The sequence below is a fragment of the Mirounga angustirostris genome, unplaced genomic scaffold (assembly GCF_029215605.1).
Source record: "Mirounga angustirostris isolate CCGP_5_RB_7025 unplaced genomic scaffold, mMirAng1.0.hap1 SCAF_17, whole genome shotgun sequence".
Taxonomy (NCBI): Eukaryota; Metazoa; Chordata; class Mammalia; order Carnivora; family Phocidae; genus Mirounga; species Mirounga angustirostris.
This window is the reverse complement of record NW_026991725.1, coordinates 10,601,205-10,626,864: the sequence shown is the minus strand read 5'-3', so window position 1 is coordinate 10,626,864 and position 25,660 is coordinate 10,601,205. Positions and strand designations below refer to the sequence as shown.

The 25,660-nt window shown below is 39.3% G+C and overlaps 1 protein-coding gene across 20 annotated transcripts in view; it reads right to left on the bottom strand.

Moving 5' to 3' along the window:
* The window catches only part of ACACA (acetyl-CoA carboxylase alpha), a 283,601-nt gene that overhangs the window by 62,612 nt on the left and 195,329 nt on the right, over positions 1 to 25,660 (bottom strand). For all 20 annotated transcript variants that reach the window (XM_064582783.1, XM_064582786.1, XM_064582785.1 and 17 more), the window contains 4 exons: positions 17,057 to 17,326; positions 13,272 to 13,369; positions 8,579 to 8,699; positions 7,689 to 7,799 (listed from right to left, as the gene is read on the bottom strand). In XM_064582783.1, the coding sequence (XP_064438853.1) occupies positions 7,689 to 7,799; positions 8,579 to 8,699; positions 13,272 to 13,369; positions 17,057 to 17,326 (600 nt within the window). The remainder of the gene's footprint in view (positions 1 to 7,688; positions 7,800 to 8,578; positions 8,700 to 13,271; positions 13,370 to 17,056; positions 17,327 to 25,660) is intronic.

Sequence of the window (25,660 nt, the reverse complement as noted above, 5' to 3'; positions counted from 1 at the left end):
AAAGAAACAGACTATAGCTAAATGTAAGAACTTCATATAGATGAAAGGGTTTGGGCCATAAAGCACCGAGCTCCCCTTCAGTTGGGTTTTTCAAGCATAAACGAATGACTATTTGGCAGTGGTGTTACAGAGGAAATTCAAACAATGGTTGGGTGGTTGGACTTTTGGGGATCTTCCACTCCCGATAATTATAATTCTATGGCCACTTGCTGTCATCAACAGTAACAACATTACCATCATCACTACTATGTGGCATTTGTTTTTGTAATATGGATAAGAAATGAGATGAACAAATTTTTCAATAATTATGCTTTACACTCCCATTCCTAATCTTGCTACTATGTAATAACTTCACATATCACTAATATGTAATCGTTCTAGTATATAACACCCTAATATGTAGCAATTCTTTTAGATCCTACTCACCCTCATCCCCAATCTATCCTCTCCCTGCTCCAGCCTAACATGGTTCCCTGGCTACAAATTAATATACATCTTCACAGCATAACAGAGTACTAGAAATTAAAGAGAATTTAAGATTAACAGATCCTCTGGTCTTCACCTTAAGATGGGAAATGTGTTTTATAAAGAGGAAATTGAGGCCCAAATAGATGAAAGCCCAAAGTTACTTACCTAGTAAATGGCAGGGAGGGCAATGATCAAAAGTTTTTGTTTGCCTTTTTTTTTTTTTTAAATCTAAAGGTTTTGTAACTTCAAGAAGTTTGAGCAAATTTTAAGAGGCTGTCAAACACGGTAATTCCTGAGTCTGTATTTAATGCCTCAGGCAGGGCCTCAGAGCTTTCACTTCATCTAAAAGTTCAGTATTGATACTTACTTGAGGTTCTCCCAAGTCAATAGTCTCCAAGCCACCATACCTACACAGGGCTCTCTTGGTCAGAGGCAATGTCTCTAATGGAGCTCTGAAGGGAAATTCTACCCTGCAAGATCTCCAAACCAGAGGATCAGGCTGAGGGCAGATCACAATGACTCACTAATGGACTCAAACATATCTGAGGAACCAAGGTGAAACACGAAACAACGCCCTGAGAAACTACCAAACCTGAGAAACATCAAATGAAACATAAAACCATCCCCAAAACGGGGCCAGGTTTGCCCATGTGCTGTGCTGTGTGTGTGTGTGTGTGTGTGTGTTGGAGGTATGGGGGATTAGGGCTTAAAAACTAAGGAGATGTGCCCACTGCAATCCTTTCTGAGAACTCATTCATAATACTAAAGTGAGGCTTACTCAGAAAGGAAGCTCAAATGCCTTCTTTAAAAAGGAGAGCGATCCCATCTGGAGCTTCCAGAGTACAGGGACTGTCTATTGTGAAAATAGATAGTTAGGGACTTTTAAAAATGCAAATTGCTGGTCTGATCCTTAGAGTGATTATGGGCTACTGTATCAACAAGTCCTTGGGGACTCCTGTAGACAGATGACTGACACATATACTACCCTATCAGGACTGAACACGGTGCCTCTGACGTTAACGGCTTTCCAAAGTGCGGTGATTGTCTTCAGATAACATCTATTGGGAAAGTCAATTCATGAATGTACTGCTACGGCAAGGACTGACATCTAACATTTTCTTAAAGGAATTTTTGCCCTCAAAGGATCAGAACATATAGAGAATGTTGTGTTTGTATTTCCTTTCTAGGGCCTGGATCATGAGTTGCAATGAGATAGGACTCTATATTCATCTTAGGGAACACTACAATGGTGTCAGTGATTTACCTATATTAACTCATTTAATCCTCACAAGACCTGGTAAACAGGTACTATTATTATCCTCATTTAACAGTTAATACAACTGTAACCCAGAAAAGGTAAAAAAAATTGCCCCAAGGTCATACAACTAGTATGGGCAGAGCCAGGAATTAAACCCAGGTAGTTTGGCTCTAGTGTCCACGCTCTTAACCATTCCAGCTCTTTAAGTTATGTGAAAGTTACAATGCTGACTCACGGCAAGAGCTAAATTATCCCTCCTTTTTTAAAAAAAAAATATATATTTATTATTTTTTTAAGTAATCTTTATACCCAATGTGGGGCTCAAACTCATGACCCCAAGACCAACAGTCACATGCTCTACCGACTGAGCCAGCCAGGCGCCCCTCTCTCCTTCCCTTCTTGAGCCTCCACGACTCTCTCATGTTGTGTGTCACAGAGTCATGGGGGAGTACAGAGAACATACAGTACAGGTCCCTGGTCCTAGGAGCTCGTGGGAGGAACTCTGATACTGTATCCAACTAAGTGAGCAACAACTTCACATTTCATATTGCCCAGATACAGAAAAATATGTTTGGAAACTGAGATCCAGAGAAGGACTCCTATGAAGTCTCAAAAGCAACATTAGAACTAGGGCCCTACAGGCCTGACATATATAGCCTAGCCACACCACCATATAATCTCTTTCTTCCTGGCAGATGCAGTAGAAACAGGGGTAAGGGAGATGAGATTATGGGAATTTTTTCCCCTAAAGGAGAAGCTTTAAAATGTCACATATCAACTCCTGAACGAATCTATAATCCATCTATCACAGCCACTGGCACATGCCTACCTCCACAATTAGGACAGGCTATAAATCGCAAATTCTGATTTCTCTGTGTATACCTCACCAAGTCTGGGGGATGGACTGAGAACTAGCAGCTCTCGTTTACGTCAGTGTTCCCTTACAACACTAGTCCTTTGAGCCTACCTACCACCAAATGCCATGTTAAAGATGTTGTGTAGAAACAGAGAGTGGGGTGCGGGAAGTAAATCTGAAAGTTCCTGGATATATCCAGTGGCGCCTTGACTTAGCAGTTTATGGCTATACAAAACCTGTCCCAGCCCCTTAAGGGCCCATCTTACCAGTTCCCTGAGCACATAGTTGCTGTCTTTGCCAGGCTAACATGACACCCTTCAAGCAGGGTAGTTTGTCGCATCCATCAGGTCTGCCTTACCACTCAGTGAGGAATTCTGAGCCACCTGCCACCTACAGCCTATAGTTTGTAGAGCTAGAAACCTATGGTCTCCTACCTTGGGTGACATGACATAGCAGACCCTTGGAAGTTTCTCTTAATTACATCATCATGCTCATGACATTTGCACAAAAAGGAAAATGACCAGACCATCTTCTCTTCTCAGGCCTTGTGGACACTAAGCACAGGGAACTGAGCCCATCTTGAATGAAACTTAGGGGACATGGAAATTCATGTTCTCATGCTGATTTAGTCTCTGCCAATGGAACCAAGTCGCTTTACCTCTGTTTTAGTCTTCCCATCTGTAAAATGGCCCTGACACCACTAGCTCACCCCAGAAGGTCGAAAGGAGCTGGACTGATGTTCTTGATCTAAGTTTCAAATAAAGTCATCCAAACTGCTTCTAATCACCAGCCCACTGCCTTAGTTCACATAGCAAATCTGCTTCTGCAGCACTTAAGAAAACCCAGATGCTGCATTTCTCAACTTGGTAATATTCTGAATATTACAAATATTTACAAATAGTTACAAATAACTACGGGCAACCAAGAGCAAGATAGACACGGAAAGAGATTATACAAATACTGAGATAATAAGGGGAAAGGGACAAAAATACAAATGCGGGAAGCACTTTCTGGTTTTGAAACAAAAGACACAGTGGCAAAGGATGGTGCCCATGAATAAAATGTATAAGTGTATGGTAAAACCACTGAAAGTAAAGAAACAGGAAAATGCTAGAATATTTATATTTTATTTGCAGGTTACTACTGTTGGCTACAAAAAGAAAACCTTCAAAAAGTAGGAGTCTTTGGAAGCAAAAGGTAGGAAGGTCTAAACTAATTAAAAACAGGTCGGCTAACGACAGGCAACATCACGTGTGCAGTGAGATGGAGTGTGGCCATAAAAGCTTGATGCATACATGCAATGTATTAAGTTGGGAATGTGTGTCTCTCCAGCTTCATATCTATTAAAGGAACAAACAATTTACATGTTGCTGTATTACAGGAGTATGATATGTTGTGTGTCAACCTTTTCTCTTCAAATTGAACCATGTTAAGTCAAATCAGTGATGGGGTGTGGGGGTGGGGTGGGGAGGGGAGGAGAAAAGCAGGGAGAAAGAAAGTTTCAAAAAATCTCTGCCTCAGCAAAACTTTTCATTAAAATTTTAGACAAATGATCTCTGTGTCCTTCTCCCTTGCTGCCTGGGGCTCCATGCTATTTCTATGCAAATAACAACCTCGTGGTTTATATCTTATTATTTCCACCGGAGCTGCAGCGACATGACCTGAGACGTGTAAGAGGTGGTGGTGGTGGGGGGTGTTGGAGAGGAGGGAGAAAGAGAGAGAGAAAAAGAGAGGGAGAAAGGGAGAGATGGAGTGGGTGTTCACTCAAGTGTGAAAAAATATTGTCAGGAGTGAGCGTCAAGAACAAAAAAAAATTGCAGGGATAACGTGTTTATTTCAGTCCCCCCACCCCCAACCCTCACCCAACCCCCCCTTGCAAACCGGCACCTTTTAAAATTCATTGGGCATCAGGCGATCATGCACAATCCATCTGCTTTCACTTTATCATTTGCATTTCATGCCTCCTGGCTTTTGATGTGCTGATACTTTGATGCAGTCAGGAGACGCGCATTATCATTATTTCAATTTTCAGAGGGGTCAACGGGATCGGCACTTGCACACACAGATTTCTTTTTTCCTACAACCTCTGCACACCCCCTCCCTTCCTATTCTTCACCCCCATGTTTAACATAAAGGATGAAGACTCAAAAAGGTGGGAGTCAAATGTTTACAGTCTCAAAGCTTGCATACACCACCTACATTTCCAGTTTGCACAGGTACACACATACCCGAACAAAATGGTCAAGGCTTAAGGAGGCTCTACAGTGTTTTCAGACACACACAAAGACTTCCTCACACATGGATACTCAGGGAGGCACACAGAGAGAAAGAGAGGGATCTAGAAGCAAGATACAGACACAAAGAGAGAGACCAGCACTCACCCAGGAAGAGACTCGCACTCAAAGTGACCTGCACACACCCATAGAGACAGATTCCTACAGAAAGAAAGGCAAACAGAGATGTCGAAAGACACCAGTATACACAAAGACAGAACACGCAAAAGGAGTGAGTCGGAGGAAGCAATCTAAGCGCGCAGCTTGCATATAAGTGTCCTTTTTCATACTGGATAGGCGAAGGGACACACAGGACATTCTGAATGAATTTGCATGAAATCGGGTGTCTTCCAACAACATGTCTGTGTACTTAAGAGGCACTGACATGAAGACAGTGAAGCAGGCAGAGCAGGATTAGGTAACCTCTACAACTTGATCACTCCCTTCAGCTACAAATGATCATGTCCTCCTGGAAAGGAGCATTGTTTGGTAAGTTACAGCTACAGCTTTCCTCATCTTTCTCCCTACAACTACACTTCTCCTTCAACAAGCAGCCCTGTAGGCTAGGAAGAGGGGGAACATAATAAATCTGATCAGAACAATTCAACCAGATTTTAAGAAAAATTCCCTAATGCTTTCTTTATGGCACAAATGAAATTCAACTAGCAAGTTTCTAGGCAAAAAACAAAAACCAACCAAACAAAAACCCCCAGCAACAAAACCTTTGCTTTTTGTATTACTGTATTATTGTATTTCTGTATTATTCTTTGTGTATAACATGTTACTAGGGAGAAAATAAGAAAATGTAATGAAATACATTTCAGAAATTAGCTCTTTGTCCAGGTATGGGAACATAATAGGAATATAGGTGTCTTCTTTAAATTGCACCCTTACAGATAACTGCACCTACAATTCTTTCAACATTCATCAATAGCTTGTCCTAAGAAGGTATCCAAAAGAGCAACTTAAAAAAAATTAAGACTCAGCAGTTTCTCCCACTGCAATAGTCTCCTTCAGTAGTGGCAGTTCACAATCTTTATTTCTAAGCCACTTTCCAAAAAAGGGAGCGGGGTATCCAAGTTTGCCATTGTTAGCACTGCTTTGCCTTTCCTTGGAGGGAAAAGCAAGCCCAGAGAAGGATACAGACCTTATATGAATGTAGAGAGCAAACTGATCACATCAAACGATTCTCCTCATTTCTGACAACTCCAAAAGCTATTTGGACCAATGGATGTATCAACTTTTTTTTTTTTTAAGATTTTATTTATTTATTTGAGACAGAGAGAATGAGAGACAGAGAGCATGAGAGGGAGGAGGGTCAGAGGGAGAAGCAGACTCCCTGCCGAGCAGGGAGCCCCATGCGGGACTCGATCCCGGGACTCCAGGATCATGACCTGAGCCGAAGGCAGTCGCTTAACCAACTGAGCCACCCAGGTGCCCGGATGTATCAACTTTTAAAAAACAAGGTAACAGAACACTTGATTCCTATCCTTACACTGGAAAGTCAAGGCTTGATAAAGTTTGTGCAAGTTTAGTAAACCCAGTATCCGATACAATTCAGTGTGCATATAACTCAAGATAAATCACCAAATCATGTATAAGAGAAGAAAAGGGAACTGAAGTTGTAATAAGGACCAACACTTTATGCCAGGTGCTAGGTACTTTTACTTATGTTTTCCCATTTGATCTCCACCACGTCATTTAAGCTTGTAATTATCCCCCTTTGACAAAGAAAGCGGAGGAGCTGAGAGGTTATATGAGTTGCACAAGGTCAGCCAGCCAGTCCCAGACTATTACATATTCCTGGCTCTGGAGAGAAAATCATTTTCCTATGTCTGCAGAGAAGTCAGAACTACGTCATTTTTTGTATATCCAGGTATTCTTAGTTTTCACTCTTACAAGCAGTGACCTCACCAACTGTTTTTTTTTATTTTTCCCCTTTGGAAAAGCCCCTCTGAGCTCAGATTGAAAAGGCACAGAATTTCTTCCTTTCTTTCTTTTTTAAGGACTTATTTGAGAGAGAGAGAGAGAAAGAGAGAGGGTGAGCACGGTGGAGAGGGGTAGAGGCAGAGGGAGAGAGAGAAACCTCAAGCAGACTCCCCACTGAGCACTGAGCCTGACGCAGGGCTTGATTCCACAACCCTGAGATCATGACCTGAACTGAAATCAAGAGTCAGACACCCAATCGACTGAGCAACCCAGGCATCTTGCACAAGAATTTCTTTTAAAGGGATGATAAATCTTTGTCATACTCTTTCCCAGCAATCCATCCATGCATCTGTCCACCCATCTCTCCATTCAATGTTTACCAATTACTTCCTCTATGTACAAGGGACCACCGTTAAGTGTCCTTTTTAAGAGGTACATTCACAAATTTCTCAGAACATTAAAACTTGATATTGTCAACACGTTCAGAAGATGTTTCAGAGACAGCTCCGCATCTGGGAACAGATCTCTTCACTTATTCATAAATGAGAGAAAGGGAAGGAGGGCAGAAAAAGAAAGCATTCAATTAATTCTCTGTCTTTCTAGAAAGACACTAGAATGTAAACCCTTCAGAGCAAGGATTCTATATGGTTTGTTCATGAACATATCCACAGGGCTTCTTGGAACAGTGCCTGGCATATAGTAGGTCCTCAAAATATTTGTTGAATACAACAAATGAATGAATGAATAGGTAAGCAAGGCGATGGGCAGGAAAGATGGAGGGAGAGGGAAATAGACTGAGGGAGGCATGGCCTGAATGGCTTCTCCTTAATCAGGGTCTTGAATTAAGAATTCAGAATCATCTTCAAACAGCTTCACATACTTCTCCCAGACCCTAGAAACTTACTTTATTGAGGGCCCCAGCTCCGGTCAGAATTAAGTGAGAATTTTCAACCTGGATGGTTCTCTGTCCCAGCCGGACAAGGTAAGCCCCAATCCCAATGGCCCGGCATGTAACCTTCAAAAAGAATAAATTAAAAAAAAAAGAGAGAGAGAGAATAAATTCTACATGTCACATATTTATGTCCTTTCCAAAGTGTAAGAACTAAGGCACAGATGTATAAAATCCACATTAACAGAAAAAAATATTGCTTTCTGCAAAGTTTGATTAATAATATTAAGACCCATGCGCGCCTGGGTGGCTCAGTCGTTAAGCGTCTGCCTTCGGCTCAGGTCATGATCCCAGGGTCCTGGGATCGAGTCCCACATCGGGCTCCCTGCTCGGCGGGAAGCCTGCTTCTCCCCCTCCCACTCCCCCTGCTTGTGTTCCTGCTCTATCTCTCTCTCTGTCAAATAAATAAATAAAATCTTTAAAAAAATAATAATAATATTAAGCCCCACAATTCCCTGGTCAAAGAAAAGGTACAGAAATCGCTGAATGATTCAAGGATTAGACACTTAAAGGTTCACGGGCCCTTTACTTCTCTTATATTTTTGCCTGTTTCACAGATGCTTGGCATCTACACTAGAGGTAAGAACAAGGAAAGTAGTACAAAAAGAAATTCAAGCTGTTACAGCTCTGTTTAGAGAAATAAGTTAAACTAAAGGCTAAAATGAGGCGCTAGGCTTATCTGGGAAATTAAATTATTTACATTATCATACACAGTTAAAATCAAATTGTAGATATATAATTTTTAAGAAATGTTCTCATTTGGGACTGAATACAGAGATGGGACAAAAATAACTCCTAGTCACACAGTCAGTTCTTCAAAAATGTTATATTCCATTAAGATTTACCAGGCTGATGGTGATGATCTCATCATAGGCCAATGAGGATTCGCCAGCAATCATTCCAGAGCCTCGAAGGTTCTCTGCTCCAAGTCCCTCTTCCTTTCCAATAATATCAGTTATCTTGTACCTATTGGATACAGCCATGCCAAATTATAAAGGTTAAACCCAAGAGTAACAATCCATTAAAATAACAATCACCATTAAAAGGCTGCTAAAAGCATCCTGAAAGCTCATTTAAAGCCAGTGCTCTATACTCTTATACTTTTCATTCATTTATCTTTCCTCTTTAGCTTGGTGCCTATTTTTGCTGGAAGCAATATAGTATAGCAGAAAGAGTAAACTCTGAAATGAAGTAGACAGGCTTAAATCCCTGCTCTGACACATGCAGCCATGTAACTCTGGGGATAATAGTAACTTCCGTAAAATGGAGATAATGTCTACCTCTAAGGGTTGACATGAGAGTTAAATTAAAGCAACAAAGAAAGGGCTTGACACATATATGGCGCTCTGATTTTAGATGCCCTCTCTTACTTTCTAGGACAAGTTTCTTAAAAGTGGGGTCAATGTAGATCTCTCTATAATCAGCAACAGCCATTAAGTCAACAATTTTAGATAAATGTTACAAAGGAATAATAAAAAAAAAAAATTCAGAGGCCAAGTGAGAATGCTCAGCCCAATTTCTCAAGTCAAAAAATCCTTTCTCTTTCCAAGACAGGACTAAGGGTAAGATCAAAATAGTACATGCCCATTCCTGCTCTTTCGTAAATATCACGTGCCTACAGGAGCGGTCCTGGCTCTAGTGTTCTGGAGGGGCAAATGGAATGTGTGTGGAAATGAAATACTGGCCAAATTGTCCAGAAAGCATCCTGTGGATCCAGTGGGAGCCACTCATCTGTCTTCTTGGCAGGGAATTTAGGAGTGATAGCTGATAATGGGAAGTGGGAGATGGGGAATGCAACTAATAAAAGAAAGGAAAAATACAAAGTTGGAAGTAGAGATGGGCGTGTATTATTTACTGTTCTGTGTGTACCCAGAAAGCTTGGCACTGGGCATGGTTTAATACACTGAAATAATAAATAAATATCCCATGGTGGCTCTTAAACTACTTTTTTGCCCTCATATTTCTCTGTTCCCTTCTTTCTTTACTTCTAACCTTCCACCAATTCCTTCCCTTTGTCCTTGCCCTTGGTCTCTGGCTTTGCATCTTTGCTTCCCAGATTCCCTTGTCTTTCTATTTTTAGCCTCTCCCAGGAATTCTCCAATTCTTCCTTTTGCTCTGCATCTAGGCTCTAAATTCTAGAGTTATGTTGCACGCAAAGCTAATCTCCCTTAAGGGGTTAAAGGGCCACAGTAATTGGAGGGGGGCTTAATGTGTCCTTTCTGGAAGGCTCACATGCCATGTAGTCACGAACACTCAGGTCCAGTCAGTTTTCCCTGCAAAGCAGATCTTTTCCCTCCTAAGGACTACATACCGCTTCAGTATTCATGACTTGTTAAGTGACATCTTCTCCCTTTGTATTACATGAAAAAGAATACAAATTTCCCATTTTCTGCTCTATGATCTGAGTCTTCTACCATTAAGACTATCTTTGTTTGAAGTAGTACTAAATTTTATGTTATTTGTAATAAAAATCTTTGTGTAGTGTAATACAATTAACAAAACACATTCATAAATACATTATGATTTTTGATCCTCACAGCAATCCAGTATAGTAGGTAATATCCTCTCCATTATTATAGATAATAGTGGCCAGGATTTTTGACTGCTTACTATGTACTCAGTGCTGTGCTAAGGACTTTACATATATTAATTCACTTGATCTTCATTTTACAGATGAGGAAACTGTAGCTGAGAGAAGAAAAATGTTTTGCTTTAAGAAAAGCAATATGCAAAATCAATAGCTTCTTCTTTAAAAATAGAATTTATTTATTTATTTGAGAGACAGAGAGCACGAGACGGGGGAGGGTAGAGGGAGAAGCAGACTCCCTGCTGATGGCGAGCCCGATGTGGGGCTTGATCCTGGGACCCCGGGATCATGACCTGAGCTGAAGGCAGATGCTTAACTTACTGAGACACCCAGGCGCCCCACAAAATCAACAGCTTTTAAAAATATCAGTAATAAAGTGTTAAAAAATATAATGGGGAGGGGGAATCCCATTCAGAATAGCAAGAAAAATATTTAGGAATAAACATTTAAAAAATGACAAAAATCCCATTATACCCACATGGTGCCTCTGGTGTCACGGTGAACTGCGAGGGGCACTGCGGGATATTTTTTTTTTTTTAAAGATTTTATTCATTTATTTGAGAGAGAATGAGATAGAGAGAGCATGAGAGGGGGGAGGGTGAGCGGGAGAAGCAGACTCCCTGCCGAGCAGGGAGCCCCATGCGGGACTCGATCCCAGGACTCCAGGATCATGACCTGAGCCGAAGGCAGTCGCTTAACCAACTGAGCCACCCAGGCGCCCGCTGCGGGATATTTTAAATATCTGAGAGGAAACACTCTGATATGGAACATCTGTTGGATTCCACATGAACTACTAGATTTAGGTAGTTCATAATTAAACTTTAGATAATACTACATTCCTTTTGACAATGTCCTATCTTTGCAAAGCTGGGTTTTCAGTTTCTGTGGAAAAACAACAACAACAACAACAAAAAAACAAAAAACAAGTTCTGTACAAAAATCAATGCAGAACAAGAAACAAGGGTGGCGACATCCAAGCTGAATCTAAGTCTTGAGATTTCGTATAGATGGAGATATCCCATTAGTAAGTAAAATTACTTAATTGGTTAATTGTAATTATTTAAAAATAAAAAAAAAACCTTTCCATTTATGTGTATGATAATTCCCAAATAATTACTGTTAGAGTATAAATACTTACGAAGTTGTTTGGGTCTGACTACTTAATAAACAGAAATATTGGGTATAACTTTTAGCCCAAAGGTGCTATGAAAACATTACTGAGACAGCAAGGGTGTTATGAATCAAGAAAGACTGGGAACTTCTGGCATAACCTATATGAAGAAAATCACAAGACTTTAAAAGATGCACCTGAATAAATGGAAAAGCATGTTCCATGTTTCTTGCTGGGAAGAGTTAATATTATGAAGTTGTCAGATCTTCCTACATTAATTTATAGATGTAACTTGAATCAAATCATTATGGAAAGTTTTTGGTAATTAAAAAAATGAATCTAAAGAAAAAGATAAAAATAGCTAATAAAACATGGGGGAAAAAATTAAGAATGTGGGGAAATCTGTCCCATTAGAATAGTTAAAATAATGTGGCATTAGCTCAAGAACAGACAGCACAAAAAAACCAATACAAAGCCTAGTAACTGAGTTGAGATTATTATAAAAGTGAGGACAGCATGCATTATTCAATAAATGGTATTGGAGTAGTTGATTAGCAATCTGGAAAATACTTGCAGATAGATTGTAAAAATGTTCAACCTCACTAGTATTCAAAAGTACCAGTTAAAATAATTGCTGTTTTAATCTTCTTTTATTAATTGACAATAATTAATATTGGCAAGGGTGGAGAAAAATTAAAGGGGAAGAACATACTATCACATATTGCTGCTGGGAGTGCAGACTTGGGAGGGCAATTTGAATTTATCAAAAATATCTTTAAAATAGACATATTTTTGGCCAGTAATTCCACTTTTAGAAATTAGCCCAAAGGGAATAATGAGAGATATTCCTAAAAGTTTTTATAAAAAAAAATTTAGCCCAGGAATATAGCAGTAAATAGTGCAAATAGTCTGAAAGTTCAAAATAAAATATTTATTATGATAAATTACTATGAAGCCATTAAATATCATATTCTCATATAATATTTTAAGAATATACAAAATTCCCCCCAAAATAGTTTTTAGTGAAAAGAACAAATTACAAAAGAGTTTTTCTATTATGATTCTGATTATGTAGAAAGAAGGTATATATATACAGAAAAGACAGCAAGAATATAATATACATTAATAATTGTGATCTCTCGGGGCACCTGGGTGGCTCAGTTGGTTAAGAGTCCGACTCTTGATTTCAGCTCAGATCATGACATCAGGGTCGTGAGATCGAGCCCCATGTGGGACTCTGCTCAGCGGGGAGTCTGCTGGAGATTTTCTCTCTCTCCCTCTCCTTCTGCCCCTCCCCCTGCTTGAACTTGCACCCTCTCTCTTTCTCTGAAATAATAAATAAATCTTTAAAAAAATTGTTCTCTCTCGGTAGGATTGTAGCTGGTTTTTATTTCTTCTTCATAATTATTCACATGTTCCAACTTTTCTAAAATGAATAAATATTATAAACATAATTTAAAAACCTCAATCAATCGGGGCACCTGGGTGGCTCAGTTCGTTAAGCGACTGCCTTCGGCTCGGGTCATGATCCTGGAGTCCCGGGATCGAGTCCCACATCGGGCTCCCTGCTCGGCAGGGAGTCTGCTTCTCCCTCTGCCCCTCCCTCCTCTCACACACTCTCTCTCTCTCAAATAATAAAAAAAACTTTAAAAACCTCAATCAATAAGGTCTTCAGCTAATTAGTGGTAGACCTATGATACAAACCTAAGACTTGCAGATTATGTAACAAGCAATCTTCATTGCTCTTCAAGGTCATGATCAGCGGCACAGTGAGGAAGAAATGATCATACTCTCCCATCTTTAATCCATAGCCAAATTATTCTACTACATATGTACTTACCTGGATTCTCCTTCGTCCTCTACATGTTCACAATGGACAGAGTTGAGAGCACTGACTCTCTTATAATCCTGAGGGGTCAGATATAAATATTTGTATCCCTGTGGAGCACAAATAGTTTCTAACTCATTATTTGCCATCAGCACATAACCAGAAGACACCACAGAGCATGCATAACACAGCTTGTCCCAAAGCTAGCTTTAAATTGCCACATCGCTTCTTAGAGTTACTGTCTAATGGAATACCAGCACAGACAGTTCTCCTTTGAAAGAGGGAGGTGCCTATTTCTCCAGTCACTGACTGTCCTTGAAACAAGGTATCTTGTAGCTACAACTGCAAGGATATTCCATCCATTTCATTTTCATCTGGGTTAAAGGGTCATTTTCTGATCTTTTGTGACACCTCTATTAAAGATATCAACACAAAATAAAAGAACTGTTTGGAGTACTATTCTTTACTTTCTCAAATCCATAGTACCATCAAAATATAAATGGGTAAGAGATAATTGAAAGGATCATAAAACTGGGAAGGCAATATTAAAATCAGAACTCTATGCAGTGATAATCATCAGTGAACACTGAATTCATGCCTTTTGCTGTTTTCAATAAACAACTTATAATTCCTATTTACATTTAAAAAATTATACTAACTTTTTGTAATTATTTATACACACACTCACAAAGTAGGTTTATAGGATATATGTGTTGAACTTAAGTGAATTAGTCACGCAGTCAAAAAAAAAAAGTAAGCAAGCAGCAGAAAACGTTTTAAATACGGTGAGAAATTATGCCAGTGTTTAACTCAATGAATTTGTCCCACAGTGAGCACAACATGCAAGAGACATGAATCTGTCATTGAATTTCTACGACTTATGACAAAAACCTTGTAGTGCTCAGGGTCATTAGTATGTCAGTCACCACGTATTTACTGAGTGCCTCTTATGGGCAAGTGTTCTAGACACTGGAAAAACAGGAATGAACAAAACAGACAAAATTTCCCAGCCTTATGGAACTTACTATGTTCTAGTGAAAGAGATGGAAAAAACACACATAAATAAGACATACAATATTAATGAGAATAGCGTTTAAGGAAAAGAAAAAAGAGCATTCCAAGAGTTGAACTTGTAGAAAGAAAAGTCCAGGGAAGACTTCACTGAAAGTGGCATTTGAGTAAGGCCTTGAAGAAGAGAAGGAAACAAAACATGATGATATCAGGACAGGGTGGGGAGGGTGGGGGGTGGAATTCTAGGCAGAAGGAACTGTAGGTGCAGAAGTGTGGAGGCATGAGTGTGCCTCATGCAGTTCCAGAAAAAGTAAGCAGGCCTGTGGAGCCAGCGTGGAGTGAGACTGTCTGCAGCAAGAAATGAGGGAGGTGGTATTGGAAGGCCAAGCTATGTAGGGCCTTGGGTTAAAATTCATGTAACATAAAACTGGACATATTTTTTTAAGTAAGCTCTACGCCTAATGTGGGGCTTGAACTCACGACCCTGAGATCAAGAGTCGCATGCTCCACTAACTGAGCCAGCCAAGCACCCCAAAACTGGTCATTTTAAAATGAATAATTCAGTAGTTTTTCTTATATTCTGATGTTGTGCAACCATCACCATTCTCTGATTCTAGGGCATTTCCATCACCCCAAAAAGAAACACAGTCACTAACAATTTCCATACACTTTTAATATGAATTCTATTGAAGCGTAATTTACATGCAATAAAATTCATTGATTTTAAGTACTGTAGTGTGATGAGTTCTGATGAATGTGGATACTTGGGAAATCACCCCCACAATCAAAATATAGAATATTTCTATCATCCCCTGAAACACTCTTACATTTAAAAGATGTCTCAGTGAAGGAAACTGAGAAGGAGCACTTAGGAAGATAAAAGGAGACTCTGGGGCCTAGAAGCCAAGAGGAGAAAGTATTTCAAGGATGAAGGAGTGACCAACTGTGTCAAAGGCTGCTGAGACACTCAGATGAAGACTGAAGGTCGTGACAGAATTTCACAGTATGGAATCCATGGTGACCCTGACAAAGCAGCTTCAGTGGGCTGGTGAGGGTGCAAGCCTAACTGAAGTGGGTTCCAAAGGAATGGGAGGAGAGTATCTGGAGATAGCAAGAAGACAATGCTTTTAAGAAGCTTTGCTGTCAATAAGGATAGTGAATGGAGTGCTATTTGTGAGGTAACTGGGTAGATTTAGTAGAGGGAAAAAATGAGGATGCAAGAAGGAAAGGGTTAAGCGTATAAGAGTGACTGGCCTTAGATTGGAGCAGGGACTGTTCATCCAAAGTACAGGGGAGATGCAGAGAATAAAGGCACAGATGCAGATATGTGGGAGCTTATGAATGCCCTCTTCTTGTTCCTTCCAATTCCTCAGTGAATTGGGGAGCAAGGTTGTCAGCTAAGAGGGATGATGGGGCAAGAGGATTTTGGAAGTTTACGGAGAGAGGAGAAGATGTGAAATTGTCATTTGGGAGGTTCATAAACGAATTTAAAGTAAGACCAGTCTATAGCACTGGATATTTTTTTCTATCAGCATCCAGCTATGCTGGTTCACATATGTGAGTAAATGGAGAATATTGGATTTAAACAAGGTTTTTGTAAAGAGACAGAGTAAGCAGGGCGCCTGGGTGGCTCAGTTGGTTAAGCAACTGCCTTCGGCTCAGGTCATGATCCTGGAATCCTGGGATCGAGTCCCGCATCGGGCTCCCTGCTTAGCGGGGAGTCTGCTTCTCCCTCAGACACTCCCCCCTCTCATGCTCTCTCTCTCTCATTCTCTCTCTCAAATAAGCAAATAAAATCTTTAAAGAAAAAAAAAAAGAGAGACAGAGTAAGCAGAATGAGGAGAGAAGCAAAGAGAGTTGAGGGTGTAGGGAAGGTGGTAATTATAATACGATTATAATGATTAACCTATGATTGACCATAGAATGTAAGCTGAGGATGTAAGGAGGATGGAGGCAAAGAAAGGGATGGTTGAAATTAAGATCATGGGGAAGAAGAGGCTGAGCTGGGGCGGAGGACAGAAAGTCAAGGATTTAAGAGGCTGGATTATGGGATGGATCATCTACATGGATATAGAAGTCACCAAGAATTGTAACAGGGCTCGTTGTATTGGAGCAAGTGACAATGTGCCGGCAACTAAAACATGCAAAGAATGAGGAGTGACCAAAGAGGTGGGGCCCACTCTAGTAAGTGGTGGTTTAGCACAGTCTGATGGCATGAGATTCGAAGATGGGCGTTTTCAGAGAGAACAGTGTGGCAGAAGGGTCTGGAAGCAGTGATGAGGCACAAAGAAGACACTCTTGCCTCTCCAGGCTCAGTGGGACAGGGAAAGAGAGAAGAGAGGTATCAGTCACTCTTTAAGAGGGCTACAGGGAAAGCAGGGTCTTTAGAGGACAGGCAGATTTCAAGTAGAGAACAATCAGAGAAGAAGCTGAGGATATAAGGGCTTTTATAAATGACTGACCATAAGTTCTGGAAGCCACAGTGGAATAGTTTAAAGATAGATATTTCTGGCTTAGCATGTCTCATGCTGAATGCATATCTATTTCCTCTTGTGTTCAACCCAAGAAAACAGCAATCTATTTCAAAGCTGGAGGAAAAAAAACTAGGTGAATATACTGAGAGACAATTTGTCTCCAACATGGTTATGGCTCACTCTAAGTCCTGACTTTTGAACTTAAACCTCTACCTTTCCCCCAACCTATTTATTCGTGTGGACACACACGTGCATGCGCGCACACACACAACCATGTATTGTCTTGAAGTTTTATCTTTGCTTAGTCTGTACCTTGTAAGGATCCTCAGGATCTACCCAGGCCACGTGAAACATATGACGAATTTCCTCTGCCAGTCCAATTCTTGCTCCACTGTTGGCTGCTACAAAGATGCGTGGGATACCCTCTGCCCTGGCAAGCTCAGAAGCTCTGAGAAACAGCAAATCCTCCTGGGGCCCAAAGGACCCAATTCGGTATGTGATGTCATTGCCAATAACAATGATATCTCGGCCTTCTGGGTATTCAGGACTTTTAAGGGTCATTTTCCAAGCTACCATGCCAATCTGCAAAGGCATAGAGAAACAAATAAATAGAAGCTTCTTACATGCAGAATTTTTTTTCAGGTTCCCTGAATGTATCAGACTATACCTTAGACACAGCCTTCATGTAAAGATATTTAGTGCTGAAGAGCCAAGTTTCCTGTGGGAAGCTAAAACAAACATTCTAGCACACTTCTCTAGGTTATGGTGAGAACAGTTGGTTTACTATGTATTTCACAGTTGTTTCAATCTGCTTAAAGATGGAAAAACCAAAGTTTAAATGCACTCAGGATATATGCGGAAGAATGCCATGGTGCAGGGAATTAAATCCCAAACTCCCTAATTTACTACCCTATCTACTAAGACACTAAGGTCCATCTTCTGTGAGAGTCTTTCTGAAAAACTTCTTACACATGTGAGGAGAGCAGCAAGAGAATCACCTGCCATGAACTATACCACTTTTGTGATCCTGGATCCTTTTACTATTCTCTAGCATTTGACAGGAGTAATAGCAGCGTTCTTTACTGGCTTGCTTTAGGTATCTTCCATTTCTGCAAGAATTCACTAGAGCTCAACACCGCATCCTTGGGAGCATCTCTTGACACTTTCTCCCAGCACCAGAAAACCAAAGCATGCAAGGAACGATATATGTATATCTCTACTCTCTGTTCAGTAGCATCTGACCAGCCACACAAATGATATTGACTCAAAAGGCAGGGGGGACATGTCTCTTCCCAAACCCTCCCAGTCCTCTCTTCTTTTAATCTCCTTCTATATGAGATCTAGTCAGTCCTTCTACTTGTTTATCTGCTAGTTCCATTTCTTTTTCTATTCACTCATACCCCAGGTACAGCTGCAGTTTTTTATGCCTGCCTGTCTGTTTCCCTATACCCAGATAAGTAATGTTTTCCATTCTTTTTTTTTTTTCCCATTTCTTTCTGTCTCCCCCGCCCCCCACACTCCCACCCCCTCCACTTGCTCCCAAACACAAAGCCTACCAGATGAACATTCCTGGTCCTGCCTAATGGAGCCCAGCCACATCTGCAGCCTTGGTCCCTCATCCCCAGGCTGCTGCATATCACCTCATTGGGGAGCTGGCCATCAAGAAGGGCCATTAACAGATGTAAATAGCAGCATCCCTGGAAAGCCACATGCATCACCCAGACTCAACCGGGCCAGTGATCATAAGCTCTGAGTACACATTCCTCAATCCAATTGCACATCCACTGTAATCAGGCTGGTTGAAGCTTTCCACACAGCTATTTGTGATTCTCAGCATTAAGAAATATATATATGAAACACCCACAGATAAATATAAGCTATTTAATATATCATACCATTGGCCAAATACAAATCAAAATGGATATAATACACAGAAAAAAATCCAATCACCTTCCGAGATAAGGTATTACTCTATCTGCTCATTAAAGACACAGAAAGGAAGGAGAAACAGATCTTCCAAAATATAGCACGGAGAAACTGCAAATATCGGGATAACTTTGGTCATGGTTTTTAAGAAGCTGGGTAATATAATGCCTGTGTGGGGAGAAATATTTTACACCTGCTTTCTCACGTGGCCCTCTAACCTAACATCTCTTGTTTTTCAGGAAGGAAAAGCTATTTCCTCTAAATGCATTTGTAGTTAGGAAGATTGGGTTTTACACCAAATTTTATGATATATTAACCTTAGCCACCTAGGCTAGAAGTAGCTTAGAGACAAGCCTTGACGAATCTACTTCACCATTTGCATGCTAATGCAAACATCTTGTCTGTGTGGCACTGTGCAGGCAAATAATACTCTTACCTTTTGTTATTACCTGGGGACTCTAACTGTGTCACTTGGGCAGTCAGTTCAGCAATTGGCTAGGTCATTATGCTTGCAATATTGACTTCTAATTAGGTGTCAACACAGCAGCACCAAGAACACACTACTCTTTATCAATGTCTTTCCAAAGTGTGTTCCTCATCGACCACCTCCCTCCTCCTTTAAAAAGTACCATTACAGAATGGAGAGTGCTATCCCAGCCTTTGTATAGTCAGACTCCCTACCAGAAGAGATTAAGTTTTGAGTGAGCATATGGATAAACATCTAAGAAGGCATCTATTGCTCAACTTATACTGAAATTTAGATTTTATTGCTAATTGAACAATAGGGCACATAATGGAGAAGATGGGCTTTGGCGTCAAACTAACTTCGATCCATATCTAGGCCCTATCACTTGCTAATTGTGTGACCTTGGAAAAATAACTTTATTGAGCTTCAATGTCCCCACACATACAAAACTAACAATGTCTATGGGTTTGATGAATCAATTACTCCAAATGGCAATCTATTATATTAACTTCAACATACAAAATTTGCCCCTTTCTCTCCTCTCAGCGTATCCAAATCTTACCCATTCCAAAAAGATTCATTCAAATTCCATTTCCTCAGTAAAGCTTTACCTAGCCTCAAGTGACCCCTTTCTTCTCCGATCTCCTACTAAGACCTTCATGTAGAGAATTCATTCGATAATTAATCATATATTGCTTAGGACCGTTTTTAGCTTGCCAGCCTAAACCATTATATCATCTCCAGTGCCTGGCAGGATCCCAACACATAATATGGGAGTAATAAATATTTGCTGGTTCCATAGTCATTTCATTTTTTAAATGATTCTTGGAAAATAGTCAACACCAAGGGCTAGAACACTGTCTATGACTTATCTCTAGGGATCACAGAATAACAGTCCTAAACATCATTCAACTATTTTATTTTTTAAAAAATAACAAGAATAATAGCTACCATTAATTGAACATCTATCACAAGCTGTACTATACTAAATGGACAAATACTGACAATAGTTAAGAGGTTAGTCTGGGGAATACCATCCTACCTTGATCCAAATCTCAGCTTTATTCTAGCTATATAATCTTGAACCAATCACTTAACTTCATATAGTCTCAATTTTTCCAATTATAAAAAGTTCTCAAATTATTAATTCAGAAGCAACTGTTATTATTGCCTTGAGAAAACTAAGGTATAGAGGAATTAAGTAACTTGTCCTTATAGCTAGTACGTTTATTTTTTAAAAATACAGTTCACATAATTTCCTTTACTAGAGAAATTAAGGAAGCATATTCCAGACTAGTGCCACTGCAGTTAGCAGAAACAATATAGAAAGATGAACATCATTTATAACACAAACATAAATGTCATTGACACCTAAATTCAATGTGGTATTCTGGAACAGAAAAAGGACAGTTGTAGAAAAACTGGTGAAATCCAAAACAAAGTCTGTATTTTACTTATTAGTATTGTACCAATGTTAGTTCTAAGTTTTGATAATTATACCATGGTTATACAAAATGTCAACATTAGAAAAATCAATGGTTTTATTTAGATATATTTTAACATACCTCTTTCTGCCTACATAAAAGATTATTTGAGTAACAAGAATAATGTAAGATGTTAACATTAGGTATATGGGAACTCTCTGTACTATCTTTGTAACCTTTCTATAAATCTAAAATATTTTAAGATAAACAGTTAAAAAATAAATGTCATGATAAAAACTTTTCCTTCTTTTGGAGGGAAGTAAACTGGCTAATAAGGTCATCATTAGTATTCTGTACAGCCTTACAAAATGATGGCTATGAAGACCACAAATAGCATATTAAAATGCCCATGATATACTAAATTTGAAGAAGTGGTATAACAAACTTGTCTGTATACCATAATAACTATGAGATGCAAAACAGTGTGGTGGTTAAGGACAGACTCAGAAGCCAGATTTGGAGAATGTGAATCTAATAGAATCTGACTCTGACAGAATAGAGATTCAGTCAGTTTTCTAGCCACTTAAGTAAGTTACTGACCTCTATGTGCCTCAGCTTCCTCATCAGTAAAATGGGGTAATAATAACCTCTTCTATAAAGTCTGTTGTAAGGATTAAATCCATGGTAAGCCTTAGAACAGTACCTGGCACATAGTAAGTGCACAGTAAGTGTTACAACACTGTATCTACAGACGTGTTGGGAGGAGGGGGGAACAAAATAAAAAAAAAAAACCATAGCAAAATGGGATGATAATTATTTTTAGAATGATGGGATTGTGTGGGGTTTTTTCCTATTTTCTAAATTCTCCTTAATGTGTTTATAAAATTGTCAATGTGATTTAAGTTTTTTGTTTTTTTTTTTCATGAGACATCCCCTTTATTCGGTCACAGTAGTGGGTCTTACTACTACATTTTATTCTCAAGTTTTCCCTTATTCTTCAGATTCTCCAGGCTTCCAGATGTCAGTGCGATTTGTTTTAAAAGGAACTAAGAAAAGACTACCAAATAGCTCTTCACTGAGTGACAGGTACGTGAAAACTTATATTATTGTCTCTACTTTAGCGTACCATAATAAAAAAAATTTTTTTAAGGGAAAAGTATCTCCCCAGCCTAAGGATTTCTCATACTTTACAAAAGCTGACTCTACATTTTAGTCTTACCGCGACAGATCATATTTATATAAAGTTAGGAGAGAGTGAAACGCATGAAAATTAAAAATCAAGACTCACCTCGAAGGGAGAGTATCAAGAACTGCCTTAGTTTGTTGGGGCTATCATTTCATTTTTAAAAAAGAAATGCTCTGCAATGATGTAGTAGAATGTAAACATATGTATATATAGGTTTATACAATATTAATATCTCTACCTGAGAAGTAACTGCTTCAGTGTTTTTCTGGTCTGATGGTTAAATACATATTTATACTTTTAAAGTCAATATTTGTACAATAGACAAGAACAGTGCCTATCAGCTAAATACATATTTAGGACTGTACCACATGTATTACAAACATGTACTAAAATCGAAAGCTTATATTTATACAGAGCCTTTAATCTTGAAGGGGGCTAAAGAGCTTTACAAACATATGTACATAAAAGGACGTTCGCACTGATAGGCAGACAAGGTATCAATTCACCCACTCCCCTATTTCTTCTAGCAGCCTGGGATAGGAACACATGGTGTCAACAGATGCAGGTCTGTAACAGCTGCAAAGACATGTAACACAATAATCCACCTTGTGATGCATAGTCATTGGAAGAGGGCTTGCAACTTGAGGATAGCAACCGCTCTCCTCCAGTGCAGAAGCACCATGGCCATTTCCAGCTTTGTGTTTTTAAATTATTGTCTACCAAACTCAACTAATCACTTGACAAAATTGAATTTGATACTGGAAATGGTTTCCGAATGCAAAATACTTTGTCTGATGATGAGAAGTAGGTTGAGAAACGCTTCCCCCTGCCCTTGTTAGATTTAGAGACAGAGAGAGAGAAAGAGGGAGGAAAAAAAAAAAGGTCACAACATTCAGGAGAAATGGTTCAAAATATGCTACCTAAGAATAGCTTTGTCTCAGAGGATTGGGTCATTACTTCAGAAGACAGTCATATTCTCCCCCTATTTAATTAGGACACTGTAAGTTTTTCAGTCAAATACTTTATACAGATGGGTCTATCTATATTATACATACAATGGAGACTTTATATTGAAAATTCTGCAATCACTATAAAAGCATATATACACAAGTGTGACAATGTATTAGGAATATGACATTCACTGATTTCACCTAAGCCCAAGATGCCTAGTACATTAACTGAAAAATAATAACCAAAGGAAATTCCACCACTGAATCCCCTTGCTCCAGCTTCTCTCTCCCTCCAGTGCTTTGATGGAGGTGAAACCAGGACTGAGGGCTGCAGCCTGAGAGCGTATGCCACAGTGGGTGAGTTTATGGCCTAAGAAGGTTCAGACTCGGGCTCCGGGGCCCAGGTAGCGCACAAGCTTCTTTCCTGACCACTGACTTACCGAGTGGTTCCAGCCGCTTCCTGCCAATTATGTTTTCATTAATATAGCCATAAATCATTTAAAAATCTGTAATTTCAGATGATTTTTGATAACAGGATACTCCGAATAGCAGGTTTCTTAGGTTTAGGGTTATCAACCTAAACTAATTAAAATGAAAAAAGGGAAGAGGATCAAAAGAGTTAATGTGAATAAGCAAAGGATGAGCAGAAATAAATATCTGCCTTATGCAAGTTCTAAGGAAGAAAATATTTCTTTGGTCATAGTCTGATTCTGGAATAAACACATGCAAGTGAGGGAGGAGGGAATGGGGAGGAGAAAGCAAGCAGAAGAGAACAGTCTTATTTAACTGTTTTTATGTGGGTAAAATGATTTGTGCCACAGTATTTCCATAAGAAGTGGGACCATTATTTTCCTGTAGAAACACATTTGGTTTGAAAAGTATCACTGGACAGGATGTGAAAATCAAACCGAATGAATTATTCACAACCCCCGATCAGAGGTGATCATTATTTCTGATGCTCCAAACAGTGATTAGGATTCTGCCCTGAGATGTCATTTTCTCGCTGAGTAACACCAGCGACACAGAAAGGCATTATCTATCTATCCATACATGTATTTTTTCTCCTGGGAGGAACTTGCTTTAATGTTACTATAACAGATACTAAAAACATGACAATATTAACATTTATTCTGATGGTGCCCATAAATGCCATTAGTCTGACACGAAGTGTCAACACTAATCATGACCCAAAATTAACACCAAAATTGACATCAACATTAATTGTACTATCAGTGTGAAGAGAATGTGCAATTGCACACACGCACACACGCACGCAAGCGCACACACGCACGCACACTTTCAAAAGCTGCTGTTACTACAAAACAAAATACTAATATTAAGCTCAACCAATAAATTTGAGGGGAAAGCTAAGGGGCAAAACAGGACAGGACTATGTTTTTAAGAATGTAAGAAGCATCCATCAACTGTAGCTATGCTGTGGGAAGCAGTAAAAGAATTATCTTTGCCATGGTTGCCTTTCTTATATCTCCTCACTTTGAGTTCAGCTGTAATAATATTTTTCTGTGTGGACTTAGATATAGGTTAGACTGTGGCTGATACGTTAAAGCTTTATTTTCCATGCTAAAAGTCTAAAAGTTGAAATTTTCTGGCAAACCCTCCCATAGCTATTGTTTTACTACTGCTAATGCCAGGAAGAGGACCATCCTGCAAGGCCCAGGAGCAGCAATACAAAGAATTCTAGAGTGTTAGAGCTGAAATGGACCTAAGCATTATCTGCATCATGAAGATGAGAAAACCAAGACTCAGTGAAAAACTCTGAATGAAAAATCCTTTATAGATACATAATAAAGTGTCACCTCCTCCTTTTAAAGATTTATTTATTTACTTATTTGAGAAAGAGAATGTACACGCAAGCAAGCACGAGCAGGAGGGGCAAAGGGAGAGAAGAGAGACTCCCAAGCAGATTCCGTGCTGAGCATGGAGCCCGACGTAGGGCTCGATCTCACAACCTTGAGATCATAACCTGAGCCGAAACCAAGAGTCAGATGCTTAACTGACTGCACCATGCAGGCACCCCAACCTCTTCCCCTTTTGTATCTTGTGTGGAATATTAAATCTTCACTTTTAGTTAGATACTATCAAAAAATAATTACAATATTAACTCGTATTAGAATCTCATGAAAAAAACATTATCTGATGGAATGGTGAAAAATATTGTATGGGTGTTAAAATGTGCCTTTTTAAACCACAAGGCAATACGATATTTGACATAATTTGTGCCATTCAGAAAAACCATGCTGAAAAAATGTTAATGCCTTTCCATATTGTATTATCTGCTGGATATCATATTCCGTTGCCTAGTGTTGTATGAATCACATAAAAGAGCTGAAAACAATTTCCTTAACAGCTGAAAAACTCTTTTTCATGCTTGGATAATTCAAAAATGGCTGAACAAACTTACCTCAACCTTTCCAAAAAGCGATAAAAGGGTAAGAAAAATACCATTTTTGGAGCAAAAAAATTTCATCCCAGAGGTAATGTCTTGAAAATATTACTGAAGATTAGAAACAATAATTTTGAACAGGGAAATTATCTCTCCCCACAATATTTATAAACATGAAACCACAGTAATTTTATGCATATACACACAATGCTTTTAGTAAACATACCAATTTTTTTAAAAAACATGCAATAGAGCACATACAAGCCAGTGGTATTTGAGAAATGGGGCATAGGAGTAATTGGATGATATGGAAATTAAGCAAGTTGGCCTACTACAGTTCAGGAAGCCTTGCCCATTAATCATATAAACGAATGCTGAACTCTGATGCTTCACGCTACACCTCATGCTCTGGAGTCATCTGTTGCTGTCCTGATGTTCATTATTGCCTTTAGTTGGAGCTGTAAAGTTTCTTGACATAGGGTACTATATCACATCCTTTTTCAGTAAAATCTTAAAACTTAAGGTGTACAAAAATGCTGGCAAGTACATTCTTTTGTTTA